At 41.0% G+C, this 16,920-nt stretch overlaps 2 protein-coding genes across 3 annotated transcripts; one reads left to right on the forward strand and one right to left on the reverse strand.

Annotated features, from left to right (window-relative positions):
• Window positions 1–754: 754 nt before the first annotated feature.
• idh3b (isocitrate dehydrogenase (NAD(+)) 3 non-catalytic subunit beta) lies at window positions 755–7,339 on the reverse strand. 2 transcript variants are annotated; one of them, XM_052075405.1, is made up of 11 exons: window positions 7,223–7,339; window positions 6,660–6,833; window positions 6,323–6,443; window positions 6,175–6,235; window positions 5,955–6,087; window positions 5,362–5,495; window positions 5,132–5,234; window positions 4,826–4,972; window positions 4,561–4,655; window positions 3,487–3,547; window positions 755–1,376 (listed from the first exon to the last, which is right to left on the reverse strand). In XM_052075405.1, the coding sequence occupies exons 1-11, from the start codon at window positions 7,262–7,264 to the stop codon at window positions 1,299–1,301; spliced, it is 1,149 nt and encodes a 382-aa protein (XP_051931365.1). In that variant the 5' UTR covers window positions 7,265–7,339; the 3' UTR covers window positions 755–1,298. The 2 variants fall into 2 exon arrangements, with proteins under 2 accessions (XP_051931365.1, XP_051931364.1); XM_052075404.1 differs by lacking the exon at window positions 755–1,376 and adding an exon at window positions 2,440–2,737.
• Window positions 7,340–8,665: 1,326 nt separating this feature from the next.
• wdr1 (WD repeat domain 1) lies at window positions 8,666–16,227 on the forward strand. The gene is made up of 15 exons (XM_052075392.1): window positions 8,666–8,831; window positions 10,031–10,152; window positions 10,614–10,704; window positions 10,821–10,968; window positions 11,791–11,971; window positions 12,269–12,346; window positions 12,481–12,561; window positions 12,988–13,221; window positions 13,289–13,381; window positions 13,672–13,823; window positions 14,287–14,374; window positions 14,519–14,629; window positions 14,900–15,073; window positions 15,175–15,319; window positions 15,474–16,227. Exons 1-15 carry the CDS (start codon window positions 8,816–8,818, stop codon window positions 15,578–15,580), a joined length of 1,821 nt encoding a protein of 606 aa, XP_051931352.1. The 5' UTR covers window positions 8,666–8,815; the 3' UTR covers window positions 15,581–16,227.
• Window positions 16,228–16,920: the final 693 nt, after the last annotated feature.

A 16,920-nucleotide genomic window follows, 5' to 3' on the forward strand; every position in this document is an offset into this window, starting at 1 on the left:
GTGCTCTTTTAAAATGCTGATAAACACTCAATATACGGTTCCCATGAAAAACCGGAGTTCAACAAGTATGAAAAGTTATTAAAGGGGAAAAATCCTTGAATATGCAAACTTACAGATGTGGAACTGCAAATACGCATTGTGTGTTGTTTTGAATTGTAATATCTTCATATTTCATATGTTCATATTGTATTTAATTGAAAGATGTTTGTTGTTTTTTTTCTCTTTCTCCTTTCTTCATACATTCTTGCTTTACAGATGTGGAACTGCAAATAAGCATGGTGTGTTGTTTTGAATTGTAATATCTTCATATTTCATATGTTCATATTGTATTTAATTGAAAGATGTTTGTTGTTTTTTTTCTCTTTCTCCTTTCTTCTTTCTACATACATTCTTGCTGCTGGAGGCTGTAAATTTCCCCAGTGTGGGACGAATAAAGGATATCTTATCTTATCTTATATCACAATTCCCTACTAGATTGCAGACAGAGGCCAGTTGCACTCCCACTTTTTTTTACGTTGGTCCAGAACACGAGTAGGGCTGACAATTCTTTTGCTGATCTGGAATGCGATGCAGGACAAACACATCATCTTAATAAAATGACAGTCTTAAGTGAGTTTTTTTGTGAGAAAAAAATGACAAAACGAGTTCTTGCACTTAATATTGTTTTGCTGTTCATCAATTTTTGTGATGGCCTTGAATGGCCATTTTTATTCAAGAGTCCCTTGTAATAGAGAAAAAAATGTATACTGTTGGGTTAGGATAGTGGATCTTTTATTCATGCATTGAGACATTTTTTTTCAGAAAAAATGCAATATATTAAAAGCACGTATTTTGCACATATGCATGTATTTTGTCCCTATCTAAAACAGCATTTCTGTCATATCTAGTGAGGTCAAGTGGCTGCAAAGTGTGTGCTTCCCCTAACAGTGAATAGACAAAGATTCTGACAGATTGTCACATCACACCCATTTTATTTTTCGTATCTCATTATAAATAAAGAGGCAATATGATAGTTGAGATAATACATAATCTGAAATGTTAAAGAATATTTACCACTGCTGTGCACACTCGTGACATTCAAGTAGGAATGACTGTAAGAAATGCCTAAAATACTTCATGCAAAAAAACAACAACAATAATAAGACTTTTGGGATACTTCAGTTTTCCGTTTCAAGATCTAATCAGTGACAACGATGTTAAGTGTGAGTAGGTCCAGTGGAGAGAAGAGGTCCACAGGAAGCAAATGAATAAGCCCGTGTCTGTCTGTGCAGCTGACAGAGCTGCAAATGATTGAATGATTAAGCAGCCAGGTTAGCGATGACAGCTCGGGTGAACTCGTCGCTCGTGGCGTAACCACCAAGGTCTCCGGTGCGCACCTGTTGCAAACATAAGGACAGTGCATTACTGTATGTAAGCACAGCTGCAGCGGCACATGTCTACATGCGGTATGAAAGCCAGCATGCTCGAGAGCATTTAAAAACAACGCCACAGAAGACAGTAAAAGTTAGTTGGGTCAAATGCTATTCAGTTTAGTCTTACGCTCTCTCTCATATTCCCGCCCAAAACACAAATTCACAAGGAGCAACTGGATATAGGTGTCCTCCTGATATAAACCCTCCAGACAGTCTATGTACAACAGCACAAACCAGTGTGATCAAGTACAAGAGTTATCCGTTCATTAACCGGAACGCTTCACCATACTTATGGTAGCACAGATAACAGCATTTATGTTGGTTCTCAATAAACTCGATGTACTGTATATCAAATGTTGCATCATGTGAGTTTATTTCCAGTTCAGCAGTACAATAGCTTGTCCTAAAAACCCAACACTACCGGGATCCAGCAAAAATATTTATTCCAGAACCGACTTATCTGAATTTACAATTATTAACGGAATCTTATTTGCATACACGTAACTTTTGAAAAATGGCCTTAACAACCTGCCCTGGAAAATAAAATTGGTTCCATTCTCCTAGGTGCCAAAAATATGCCGTTTTCAGCAGACAAGAAACAATACAGCTCACATACGAATTTATTCGCCAATAGTGGAGATGGTCTGCTCTGGTCCATTGGTGATTTTAATGCTTAACAAGCACATTACAGTATAACAACAACAGGAGCATACCAATTCAAAAGGGTGTGTCTGTAGTTGTCTTTATTTGCTTTACCAAATTGTATAGGTTACACGTTTTAATGAATTACGGTAATAAACATTCTCAAACAGTATTGACCCCCCCACTGCCCTCCCCACCAAAAAAAACAAAAAACTCCCAGTAGAGCAAAGTAAGACCTGCAAAAGAATCCAAAGTTGAGGAGGTTTAACAGTTTCATTACATAGAAAAACGTCACACCGCATTGGCATTGGTGGTTGCCTTGCTGTGAACTTAAACGGATTTCAATCATTTGATAAGTCACAGAACATTAAGCGTTGGCGTAGAGTGGCGGTCCAGCTTTTAATTGTTGAAATGACACTCTGTTAAGCAGCAGCTCTCTGATCATTGTCAGATTATCGTAACACATTAATAGGATGAGTAAATCTTGCCAACCGTCATGTGGTCAAGGAGACAAGAACCAAATAACATTTCGTGACATATCATTGTCCACATTAAAGAAACATCATGTATAAGTTTACGCAAATGGAAGAACACATCTAAATAGATCGGTATCGCAGGTTTTCCAAAACAGCACGCACAAAGTCTCCCGTGGTACAGTAACCGCCAAGGTCTCGCGTCCGTACCTGGGACATGCAAAGACAACACACATACACAACGGTTAAATTTAAATGTCGGGTTCCTGGAGTTACCAGCGCTTTGTGAAGCTCTTCTCGCCTCAGTTAGGGGCAATTGCAGGAAACCATGAATGGAACTGAGCCAAGAACAACAAATAGCACCCGGTACTTCCTACTTTAGCCAATGGAAAAGTATCATTAGCAAGCAAAGCCAAGTTGGTTCCATGCAGTTGTAGAGGGCAACAAGATGGCAAACTTCACTTTCAGCTGAGGTCACATTTAAACAGTTGCCATTCCATGCCTCGGATGAACAAGTGTGTCAAAATACAAACGCCTTCTGCCAACTCCTTAAGAAAGCGACAAGAGCTGAAAGTCCCGAGCATTTTCAAGACGCCATCTGGCATGCAGACATTGAGCCGAGACTGAATGTTAGACATGTTGCGGCACATGCCAGTCTGAGTCATTTCAAGAAGAGAAAGAGACCGAGTACGAAAGAAATGCAAGAAGATCTCCAATATTTTCCCAGTTACAAGAAATTTGTGGGTAAGTAAGTGTTAATGCTGACAGCAGGAATGTGCAACGCAAGCCGCATAAACACCGAGCACTGGTTTCAGCTTGTTTCGGCAGGTTTTATATTTTCACATCCGGCTTTAATGGTTTTAGTGACATCTGTTGTATTAATAGGCGTTAATACATTCTGAGAGGCTGAATGGAGCAGTAGGCACGCATGAGGCAGGAAGTAGCTCGTGCACACTCACCTTCCCTTGTTTGATGACCCTTTTGACAGCATCTGACACCATTTGGGAGTGATAATCCAGACTGCAAAACAAAACAGGTAACAATGACAGGATTGGCGATACGTGTGCACTGCTTAACACAGGATGGACCCAGATTTGAGACAGCTCTCCCAATCGGTGCCAATCAGACCCAGATCATCAAGTAAATTTGATTATTTCACAAGGACGACCTCAGCAAATACAAAATGTAGTTTCTAAAAGGACAGTTTTGGAAAATGCTGAGTTCGATTTCATTGGCAACACCCAGTCCCGGTTACCACCAAAATTGTTCACTGGAGGAAATTACTTCAGAAGTATCAGTTAGAAAAAGTGAAACATGACATAAGAGCTGAAAGAAATGTTGTCTCATGACTAAAATTATACATCCATCCAACAGGGACGTGCAGTCAGGGGAGGCAGGTGAGACAGAGCCTCACCTCTGAATGCGCATTGTATTGCACAATCATCACAAACTGGGTTGATACATGCAACTGGCTCGTGCTGCTTGCCGTATATCTGCATGTCGCAAATATAATGTTTAGCCAATTGAATAAGCTACCCTTTTTGCTTTATATATTTGTAAATCTGACACTAAAGGAGTCAGTGCCTCACCAACCATGAACCTCACCGCACGCCACTGCCATTCAACCATTTTCTGATCCCCGTTATCCTCAAAAGGGTCACAGGGTGCGCTGGAGCCTATCCCAGCTGTCTTGAGGCAGTAGGCGGGGACACCCTAAACCGGTTGCCAGCCAATGGCAGGGCACACAGAGACGAACAACCATCTGCGCTCATACTCACAACTAGGGACAATTTAGAGTGTTCAATCAACCTGCAATGCATGTTTTTGAAATGTGGGAGGAAACTGGAGTACCCAAAGAAAACCCACGCAAGCCCAGGGAGAACATGCAAACTCCACACAGGAAGGCCGGAGCCGGATTCGAACCCTGCACCACTGCACTGTGAGGTTGACGTGCTAACCACATCAATCACGTGTTATTGGAATATGCTGCCATGAGGTGAATTCTAAACTCATTAAGTCAGAAGTTGACTTACTTGAGGTGCCGGAGCATGTTTGCGGAACTCAGCAGCATGGCTGTGGGGTTGGCAATGTTCCTTCCTACTGCTTGTGCAAAGGGATGGCGGGCACCCTTAAAAGAAAACAAAAAAAATGAGAGGAAAGAAATGTATTCTGGGTACCCGTCACAAAAAGTGTCAGACGGGGATTGCTCAACACATACGACAAGGAACCAGTGAGTGACCGACTGAAATAAGCAACAACATTTGAAGCAAAGAGGAGAAATGGAAGGTAGAAAGTTACCGTCTCAAAAACTGCATATTCTGCACTGTAGCTTTCGCCGGGAACCACGCCGGCCCCTCCTACGAGTCCTGCTGCCAAGTTGTCAATAATGTTTCCATACAAGTTGGGCATTACCAGCACATCAAACTGGTAAGGGTTCTGAACCAACTGTAGCAGTGGAAACAAAGCGACAGGAGAATGTAGCCGAATTAAACAAAGGGAATGAAGAAACCAGAAATTTCGAAATGTCCAGCATTTGGGAATTTCAACCGCTCATGGGCACACCCATGAGAACACATTCAAACTATGAGTGAATTGGGGATTTACCTGCATGCAGCAGTTATCGATGATTATGGTCTCATATTTGATTTTGGGGTAGAGCTGTGCCACTTCCGCACAGCTCTGCAGAAAAAGGCCATCGCCTAATTTCCTGTTATTGGACAAAGTGACGAGGGCAAGGGTTGTTATGACATAAATAATATAATTCAACCAATGAGCATATGAGGATACGCTTCCATATATGCACAGCGGAAAGGAATTCAATCTGCTTTTCTCACATGATATTGGCCTTGTGAACAGCTGTGACCTTGTTTCGCCCCTTCTTGGTGGCATAATCGAAGGCAAACTTGGCGATGCGCCTTGACTTCGTTCTGGTGATGATTTTCAGACATTCAATCACACCGGTCACACTCTGGAAAAGCAAGAAAATTCCTCGTCTCCAACAACTGTAGATCTGAGGTCACCAGCATTTTGTAACCAGAGAGCTACTGCATTTCTTGGGCACTGATTCATGCGACGGGTTACCAGTTTGATACACACTTACACGAATTTCTGGAAATTATTCAACGGTAAATTATCACTTCTTATAATTGCATCCACTAGCTTGTCTGCACTCTTGCTACGGTTTGGTCATTTAAATCACTGATATGTGGCGCTTTATTATTATGATTTTTTTAGATGACCGGCTCACTAGTGAGTTACTTTTACACCAATCTGTTTTTCAGAGGTCCCATTTTGGTGACTCTTGACCTTTAATGTGGTGCACCGAAGAAATAGCATCCCGTCAAAGCAACCCATGTTATTTTTCAACTTCAACAAGTATTTTTTCTGTCCGCTGTCCTTCTTCAACCTAAGGAATCATCAGGTTTACCTCATGCTCCAAGGCGCTGTACTCCCCCTCTGTCTGTTCTCGGATGATCACAAGGTCCAAATTGTTGTGGCGCGTGGTATAGCCCGGCAAGCTATTCACATGAACCACATTGGCAAACAGGTCCAGTTTACGTCTGATGAAAGAGCATCGAGGTGTTTGGTTTTATTTTTTAAGAAAAATAACTGAATCAAAATATAGGAAGATATAGTCTCAGTTGTACCTCAGTTTCATCTCATATGACGCCAACTCCCCTTTGAACTCCATGGGTGTGTGGATCTTTCCTGAACAATCAAAAACATGAAATAATGTTTTTTCTTCCTTTATAACCTAATTTAACTTGAGACTAATCAATCGGTCAGGTGAAATACCTTTAATTGCTACTCTGTTGCTCTTCATAGAGTTCAATACTTGCTCGAGCTTCTCCTCGGTGGCCATGTTCTGTACTTCACTCAAATGAAACTCCTCAAATTCCACAGGGACATCACCTGCCTGTGTTGGGGACAAATAAGAGAAAAGTGCACAGGTTTCGGTTTTAAGAATGAAGTAGTACAATACAGATTTCGAATTAGTAGCTGTAAAATCTATTCATTTAATATAATTGGACGAAAGGACAACTTTATAGAATGTATATGTACTAGAACACATATGAAGAAGTTCCCTGTCTATCGACAGGTTCCAATTCATTTGAGTCATTAGAGAAAGTACTTTGAACACATCCTTGACAGCAGACATCAGCTCAGGTCCAACACCATCTCCTGGAACCATCGTGACCTTAAAGGTTGCATCTGCACGAGCGGGTGGCGCTTCGGGACCAGAGCGAACTGCAGATATGCTCAAGGGTCGACAGAAAAGCTGCTGCCACTGTGGGCCACTCAGACCCTGAAGACATTTTAAAAAACACACTGAGGATTGGATGATATGCTAAATCCCAAGGATGGACCACAATAATTAGTTTTTTTCTATGTTAGGTAATGTGGCAGGCACAATAATTAAATAACAGGCTCAATATAAATTTGTATCCAGAGTAAGCCATGGCTTCCTGAGGGTACAAGGACTTGTTAAATCAACGAAGGAGTAAGGAAGCCCGAACGACAGAAAGGCTTTCAGAGGAGTAGTAACGGGGAAGTGTTAGGACAAATACGTATGGGACACTAGCAAAAAACTTGATTGATATCAAATATCACAAAAGACACGGTCAGTGGGATATCCTACACTTCGAATTTACTGTTGTGAATAAAAAAACAGCTTTTAAACATTTGCGCACTCACCTTGAACAGTGTTACCAGTCCACTTCTCATGACAGCAGCCATAATCACAGAAACCAGTCTCTTCTTCGTGGAGTAGCGGCAGTTATCCTGTGATGGCGCCACCAAGTGGAAAATGTGCGCAATGACACAGCAAGGATGTACACTGCATTTCTTATTTTGTTTATTTTTTTCGAAGAGGTTTGCTAAGATTAAAAAAAAGTTTCACCGTTTCCACCAGAACTTTGGCGTAACACAAAACAAATCAGAAAGCAACTTCAGGGAAATTGTTCGAACCCCGCAACAAAACTTAATTGAAGACAGTGTTTGACAAATTTACATATACTGTACAGCATGTTCAGAAATTAGACACATTGGTACTTGCAGGATATAAAATACTTGAATGAAGCTACTGAAGTTTGATTGATGAATAATGTTTGGAGAAAGCAAAATAACATGTCTCGTTGGTCAAAGTTGGTTAGTACAATCTTATACATGCATCCCTGTTAAGCGATGGCTGGATGCCCCTCGTTTTATTATTATATCTTTGCTACGCGATATTATGGAAGCGTGCAGTGTCATCACTTGACATGATCCCCATCCTAAATAGATCAAGAGATTCCCAGTCCTATTTCAGTCCAATGACAGTGACTGTTGGAATATAGAACGATTTCGCTGTGATTATGTGGAAGAGCAGAACTCAAATAGCAAGCCCTTTTTAGGACAGTATTATATTTGGTCATCCATGCAAGGAGAGTAAAATATTGGCCACATAGCCCAGTGTATTTCGACTCCATAAAATATACAGTAGGGTCAATTAAACACATTTTGACACCTTTGAGACTCCTTCGATGTCCGCCGTCTCGTTTGCGACCCCGCCACGATTAGTCATGTTTGCAGGCCAACAAATGGCACCATTTGCCGGGGTTGGCATGCAGAACAGACTCAAAGCCTAGCTCAACTAACCTAAGAAAGAAAAAAAAATCAGTGGAAGAAGATATTACATTCGGTTTGTTCATTCATAAGATTAGTTCAGTATTAGCCCCACATGCTATGTCCCCTCAAAAAGAAAATGCAAAATATTTGGTCTGCATAGGCGCAGTGATGAACCTGGTGCGCTTTCAATGTTTTCGGTATGCATGTGCGCCTGTGCACGCTGCAGTGCACCCCTGGTTATAATCCTTTAATAAGGAAAAACTATGGCTCCCTGTAGTTATAAATTTGACTGTTGGAGCACTGCAAAGCTGCCTAAGGAGTAACTCTATGTTTCATTCACTTCTTAATTTATAGCTTTTGTATGTGGCACCACTCCCAGTTGAAAAAAAATCATACTACACAAAATGTTACGAGATGACGAAGTAATTGGTGGGTGGGGCTCATTGCTTGGAGCCTGCGAGTTTAATTCCGGGGCAAAATATATGTCGTTATTGGTGCCTCTTCAGTGGATGACAGTGGCAGCGTGGTATGTGAAGTTTACCATATATGGGCAAAGACAAGCGGCGTGAGGGCGCTACCTGCTTCCGGGTTTGTGTGACCAGGGAGTGCTTCTCAACCTGCTGGCTCCACTGTTTCATTGATTTCAAAGTGCAACTTCAAAGCAAGTGATCAACAGGAACGATGTCGTATGAACTGAGTGAGTATGCATGCTGAGTTGCCTCACAAAAAATGCAACGGATGTCTCTATTTATGTGTTTTTCTTTCCTCAAGCCAGTCAGTCGTTTAGCACAAAGTTAGCTAGCTAGCCTCGCCCTCAGCTGATATGATTTTTGACACATCCTTCCTTGTGAACCAAACACTTATAAAACTCTGGTTGCCTTGTGTGTGTATGATTATTTTAACGGTTAGTTGATCCGATCAGAAATGTTTCCCGTCTTGGAACGTTTGTGATTTAGTTTGTTGTTTTTGTGAGGTAGCGTGTGTCACGGTGTTGCGTGTTAATGTGATCACGCATTGTTATGACATGCCAAAACTGGCTGGATCTCCCCTCTTCCTCCAGGAAACCCCACCTATTGGTGCTTACTGATTTTAAAGCGCGTTTACTGCATGGTCTTATCTACTGATTTCAGGTGATGAAAAAACAACCCACGCTAAAAAAAAAAAAAAAAAAGCTGGTGAAAGAAAACTATTGTCAATGCGGAAGCTGTCGTGCATATTAAGCTGCTCCTACATTTGCTGCTCCACTTGTGATAATGCATATGGCTTCTGTGATGGTGAACAAACATAAATGAAATGTGGCTCTGTATTAAGAAAACAAAATGACTGTGATAGTGAGCATGCCGAAGGCAATTAGTATATTTTTCCCAAATGTGCTTGAAGGATGCTCTGCGTATTAAACATCAGTGTTTCACCAACCTTTTATTGAGACACGGCACCCATTTTTCATTTGAAACATCTCAAGACAAACCACCAAACTAAAGTGTCAAAGTAAGAATGAATACTGAAGTAATTATCATCTCAATTTTATTGGTAAAAATAAGATCGTGAAATCTAGTTGTGTTTAATTAAACTTGAACCTAAACGATCACCTATTCTGATTTTGAATGGTAACAAATTAATTGCACCTAGATTTGATTGTTCTGCCCGTTACTATACACCACTCACATATATAGCAGAGTAAAGATATACTGTATTTGTTTTTAATGAATCCCATTTTTTTCTGATGAATTAAATTGCATAATGTCCAAAGGCACATTATGTGCAACGGCATCCTGGTTGGGAAACATTGGTCGAGGTGGAATGAGTATAGGAGAAATTAGAATATAGGAGTAAAGTTTTTTTAAAATTAAGTTTACCATTTCTCAGACACGAACAATTTTCATCATTTCTTTTTAGGACAAGTGTTTGCCAGTCTCCCGCAGATGGAAAGGGGAGTTGCCAAAGTGATTGGTGGTGATCCCAAAGGCAATAACTTTCTCTACACCAACGGGAAGTGTGTCATCATCCGGAACATCCATGTAATTATTTTTTTTAAAAATCTAAACGTCAACTTAGAGACATTTTGTCGTGTATGCACCCACTCGGAATCCAGGAAGTAAAAATGTGGCAACCCGATACTATGCATGCCCAGCCTGAGGAAAAACCTGGTCATGACAGAAACTCGAGGATTTCTAACTGGCTCTGTGACCGAAAAGCAGAACGATACCTCATTAGTCAACTGCTGTCTCTCATGCTATCTATAAGCCTCCACCATTAATTATCAGACAGATTTGAAAACACCCGTTCAGGGATTCCAGTGTACAGTCGCCTTAACGTACCGGTACACAATATATATTTTTATCAGTGTGTAGGCACAATTGCAAGGCTCGCTAAAGATTCTAGAAAACAAACCTAAAACCACAGTGAGCTACAAACCTATTTCAGTTTTGCAGATTCAGATCAGCTGATATATATTTTTTTCTCACCTCCCTCTTTGAAGAACCCAGCCATAGCAGACATTTACACCGAACATGCCCATTCAGTTTCTGTGGCGAAGTATGCCCCCAGTGGATTCTACATCGCTTCTGGAGGTAACAAAAAGAGTCCATGTCAGAAAATATATCACATACTTTCGGTGGACATAATGTATCACCGCAATAAAATCTTTGTGAATTTTTATTATAATTATGAATCTTTTTTTTTAAAGATGTATCAGGAAAGATCCGCATCTGGGACACCACGCAGAAGGAGCACCTCCTCAAGTATGAGTACACCCCAATATCAGGCAAGGTCAAGGACATCGCATGGACAGAGGACAGCAAGAGGATTGCTGTGGTTGGGGATGGACGAGAGAAGTGAGCATCTGGCGTTCCGTTTTAGATGTCGAAATGAAGCTTGTCACGACCGTCATCTTCAACTTTGTGCAGGACTTCACAGCAAAATGAAATATGAGCAGTCCTGTCTTACTGCTAGTTTTTCCTTATGTGTTGTGTTAAAATAATTTTAACGATTAGACAATTGAATGTGATTGTACACAAATGGCACCAGGAGAGATAAAACCGTCTTAAAGTTATGGGACACAAATATAAACGTCGTTTCATTTGTCATTAAAAAATTATAGATTGAGCAACCCAGTTTTTGCAATTAGAAATGGCAAAGCGCGACAAAGTAGTCATTTTTCATGCATGGAAGACCTCACAAAATTATTTGAAGAAACAGATGGACCTTTTTTAAATTTATTTTTTAAAATAATTTAATTTGCAGTCTTAATTGTATGTTTGTTAGGGATGTAACAAAAACAGATTTGAAAGATGTGAGCGCATCTTTACAAAAACAAATGAATCGGTGTCAATATAGCTTGAATTGGGTAAAAAAAAAAAACAATCAAAAAGTTACAAATATGTACACGCTTTGATGGTTCTGATTTGTTTCATTGAATTTCATTGACCGGAATAGTTTGGGCTTTGTGGTCATTTTACATGCTGCTGTTTGTTAACAAGCAACAAAAGCTACAATTATACGTCTTCTCTGGTCCAGGATAAATATCTTTGAATGGCATATCACATTTATAGTGCTGGCTAGTTGTTCTTTTCATTTTTATTTCAGGCAGTGATTCTTTCTTGTACGCGCGCCACACTTGAGAATGAGTGCTTTCCGTTTTGTATTTCTTTCTGAAGGTTCGGGGCTGTGTTTCTGTGGGATAGCGGTTCTTCAGTCGGAAGTATTTCCGGCCACTCCAAATTAATCAACAGCGTAGACATTCGTCAAAAACGTCCCTACCGGATGGTCACCGGCGCCGATGACTCCTCTGGCTCTTTTTTTGAGGGGCCTCCCTTCAAATTCAAATTCTCGATACGTGTGAGTAATCATTTTTTTAAATTTCTATTGGGGTATTTTTTTTTCATCTATTTCACATTCGTTAATAAATTGGATTGAATGATTGCTGAGGCTTTTTTTTTCCCAAATTGAAAAGAAAACCAAAAAGACCAACCAAAATACTCCATGTTATCCTGACTTCATGTTTTTTACCATATTGAAGTCTCAAAATTAAAAGGCGGTAGGGGCTGAACCTATAAACATTTATGTACAAAAAAAAATCTGATATTGTTTTAGTGTAATACAAGACAGATTAATATGTTGCTTGCTTGCTGACAGGATCACAGCCAGTTTGTCAACTGTGTTCGTTTCTCTCCTGATGGAAGTCACTTTGCTACAGCCAGTGCTGACGGCCAGGTAAGCCTCGAGCCGATGAGATATTCTCATTACCTGAAGAAAATCGCAACTGGCTATTTAAATAAAATGTTCTCAAATAATGTACGGACATCCGCGTGGCGTTTGTCTCCGTGAAATCCCTTTCTTTTTGTCAGATTCTCATCTTTGATGGAGGTAACGGTGAGCGTGTCAGCAGCCTGGGAGGAGATAAGGCTCATAAAGGAGGAATATATGCTGTAAGTTTGGCCCCTTACCACTTGAAAAGTGAATTTAGCCTTTGATTAGCACTGTAGCGTTGCTAACACTGACTTTTTCGTTGACAAGCGTGTGAATTATGGTCACGCGAAAGGGTTAAAGACAGAATATTCTTTGGCTTTTGACACTGCATGAGACCTGATTTTTGAGTTTGACTGTTTTTGTGCTTTCTACTGTTTTGGTTATTAATTTTGTTTGTGGTTGTATGAATTAATTTAGCTCCATCGACAGCATGTTGTACACAGCGATGGTTGTTTTTAAAGTGCCCTGTAAGTACAGTGGAGTTGAGTTGTGGGTAAATCTTGGACTGGTTGGAGAGAGCCACACATCCTCTTGTGAATGAGCTACGCCACTGGGCATGGTTGATTAGTTGAAAAACACCATTCCCGTTCGGTTTTCTTCCCTAGGTAAGCTGGAGCCCAGACAGCTCTCAGCTGATTTCCGCCTCAGGCGACAAAACCGTCAAGCTCTGGGATGTTGGCGCTGGTACGGCAGTCACCACCTTCAACATGGGCAATGAGGTGGCTGATCAGCAGCTGGGCTGTCTGTGGCAGAACGATTACCTCCTCAGCATCTCCCTGACGGGCTACATTAACTACTTGGATAAGAACAATCCTGACCGGCCCATACGCACCATCAAGGTCGGACTCACAGAATTTTTCAGCCGCCATTCGGCCTAGTTATAGCTTTGACTTGTTCCTCCTACAGGGCCACAGCAAATCTATCCAGTGTGTGACAATTCACAGAAGTGATGGACGGCCGTACATCTACACGGGGAGTCATGATGGCCACATCAATATCCTTCTCAACCGTTTGCACATTTCAACAGATTTTCCTCTCGCTTAATATGCGTTCCCCTTTACCTCAACAGCATTATATGCCAATATAAAATGTCATGACACCGAATTGGAAGAAAGTGGAAAATAGAAGTCAGGATGCACTTTCTATTCACATGCAATGAGTACGACAGTGCGAGGGTTAAATTTTGGCATTTGTGCTAAATAACGAAACAGAAGATCAGTCTGTTTGTCAGAGTTCCGTCAACATACATATTTCTGCCATCATTTCTCTTAACGGGAGTCTCACATTACTGGGATGCAGAAACCGGAGAGAATGATTGTTTCTCAGGAAAGGGCCACAGCAACCAGGTGAGCAAAATGGTTGTCAACGTTGCTGATGAAGTGGTGACATGCAGCATGGATGACACGGCGCGCTACACCAGCATCAACAAGAAGGATTACAGGTATAGGCCATCCCGTATTTGAAATGAGCATTAATTGCAAGTGCATCTGGAAGCAACTTTGCATTGTTTGTAGATGCTGTCGGTAGGTTTAAACACAGTTCTTGCATTTACGGTGCAATACCAATGGAGCACATATGACGTATTTTTTTTTTCTCTGTATGAGAATTAAGTGTAATTGTAGATCTACTACAGTAGAGGGCAGTGGCGCTCCCATTCTCAGTGTGCGCATGGAGCATTAGCTGTAGTCCCCCCCCCCCCCTCTTAATTGACCACGTGCGCCCACAAACGGTGTATGATATAAGAAGTTCAGTGAGTGAAACCTCAAAATACACAATGGGAAATCAGAGGTTTGCAGAGGTTTACATTAAAAAAAGAGAAATGGTACTACAAACCTAATTCCAATGACATTGGGCCCTTATGCTAAACATAAATAAAAGCAGCATACAATGGTGTGTGTTTTCAGTGCCTCTGATGTGGTGAAAATGGCTTCCCAGCCTAAAAGCATCTCAGCCGCTCAAGGAGGCCTAACACTGGTTGTGTGCATTGGGCAGGTAATCGATCTCTTTTCTTTGCTGTCTTTTAAGATTCCTTATTACATAATTTGGTGTTAGTCATTAGAATATCATTGAAGGCTCTACATTAACAAATCCCTTAAGCTTGTCTTGAAGCTCATCAGTTGTGTGGTTTTTTTCTAGGTTGTCTTACTGAAGAACAAACAAAATGTCTTCACACTGGACAACCTTGGCTATGAACCTGAAGTTGGAGCTCTCGATCCTGCAGGGAGCACTGCCGCCATTGGGGGAGCAGTAAGTGGAATGTCAAAGCGTAGGGATGTAGTCCTAAAGAACAGAATTGTCAAAGCTGAACATTTATCCAGCCTGAGGTGACTAAATATGGTAGCTGAACTATCTCTCGGGACTAAAATGGCCCTTTTGAGCTGTTTGGCATGCCTGCGTCTGGGGAGCAAAACCGCCAAATGTGAACAATCTTCTAGCTATGAATATTAAAAAAACTATTAACACATTTAATTGCTCCTGGTAGATAAGGACTCTTAGCCCCATTCTTCTCTTCCGCAGGATGGTACAATTCGTCTGTACTCGGTCCAAGGCAATACTCTGAAGGATGAAGGAAAAACCATACAGGCTCGAGGGGCGATCACTGATATGGCTTACTCTAACAATGGAGCCTATCTGGCTGTCATAGATGACAAGAAAGTGGCTACAGTCTTTTGTGTGACGGATGGCTACTCGGTAAATATCCATATTTTTTTTAAAATAAATAATTTGACATCTTCAGGTTTTATTGCTAAACGCCCTCCTCTGCTTTAAATCTTTTTTTGTTTTTATCCAAGCTCAAAAATGAGTTTTATGGACACCACGCCAAACCAGTTACTTTAGCCTGGGCACCTGATAATGAGCACTTTGCAACCGGTGGGATGGACATGATGGTGTTTATCTGGACAGTTGATGATGCAGACAAGCGGCTGAGGCTGCAAGGTAGGCCAAACAGCTTGGTATACAGACATATGTAGTTACTTACTTAAGTCACATAGTCCTCAAACTGGCGCTCACATACGATAAATGCATCATGTCACAAAAAAAAAAAATACATTTCCAGAGTCTTAATAAACTTGTTTTGTGATGTCCGTAGACTGTCACAAGTTGCACCACGTCAGCGGCCTGTCTTGGATTGATGCAAATACTCTGGTCACCACTTCTCATGATGCCAGCGTCAAGCAGTGGACTATTAAATATTGAGACGCACGCTGGAAAAACACCCACATCGCCAGGGACAAGGACTACTGTAGAGTTCAATCAACCCCCCAAATCCAAGTGATGTCTTTTGCTGTCTGTCAACATCTGAATTTAAAAGGGTTCTGGTATAAAAAAACAACAACAAATGAAAGAAATAAAAAATGAGTAAAATATTTGTCTGTATGCAAATACTGTAAGTGCAACATCCTGAGAGTCTATTTGGCATCTCATTAAGTGGACGCTGCTCACCATTCCATAAATAATGGCAGGAGTTGGGTTGAATGCATCCAAACCTGATGGATGAACCGTAACGTTTGTGTTTGCACTAATGTGTTAAAAAAAAGACATTTTAATCTTTCAGTTCCATTTCTGAAATGAAAAGGTCTTGGTGTGGGTTGCCTGTTGCATTTTCCTTTGAATGGGGATGAAGAGCAGTGGGTGGGTGTATCTTTTTGCTTGCTCGGGTCACTTTTTGCTATTCATAGCATTTCTTGGACTAGGGAGCAATTATAGCAACGGAAAACAAGTATACAATCATGGATTTTATGATGGGTTTTTTTTGGGTCACACTAGTCTCACTGTTTTCATGTCTTGTCTATGCATTTGTTAATAATATTGCCGAAAATAAAACAATTTTGCATTCCCCTGTACCACACCGTCTCTCATTGTAGCATATCGCGTAATCTTAAAAACTTCCACTGACGTTTGCCTGTTTTGTCATTTCTGCTACGGGTACCCAAAAGAGACAAGCACGGCGAACGCATTTCCTCAACATGATGATGCCAACAGATGCAACAACAGCCATACACTTACCCCGTCACTTGAGTTACTACAAAAAGTTGTTTGACATGGCATTTTACTTGGACTTGTGCCCCCCCCCCCAACCCCAAAAAAAGTGTCTCATCTCTGGGCCACCATAGTTCACCATAGTTGGCGTAATTCAAATTGCATGGACTTCAACCTGCAGCCGTTGCATTCTAATAACTAAAATCTCAACAATTGCACCTTAAAGTCCTTTTTGCAGAATAGACGGTCCATATACAATACCGCCTTCTCCCCACCGGCCAGGAACAGGTCCGTTGTCCTCTCTTTTTTGGGGGGGGGGTTTTCTTAGCAGAAAACAAGCACACATACACATATTGCCTACATCGACACGACTTACAGCTACTTGTCCCGCCTCCCCAACAGACCTGTGCCACTGGACTGAACCTTGAAGCAAATTGTGAATATGCTTCTTCCTTTGAGATGCATCATAAAGCAAAATCTGACTGGATGAATGTGGAATTATTTTTTTATTGTATTATGTTATCCTGGCTTACTTTTACGGCCGAATTAGTATTAAA

The sequence above is a fragment of the Hippocampus zosterae genome, chromosome 9 (assembly GCF_025434085.1).
Source record: "Hippocampus zosterae strain Florida chromosome 9, ASM2543408v3, whole genome shotgun sequence".
NCBI classification, from domain to species: Eukaryota; Metazoa; Chordata; class Actinopteri; order Syngnathiformes; family Syngnathidae; genus Hippocampus; species Hippocampus zosterae.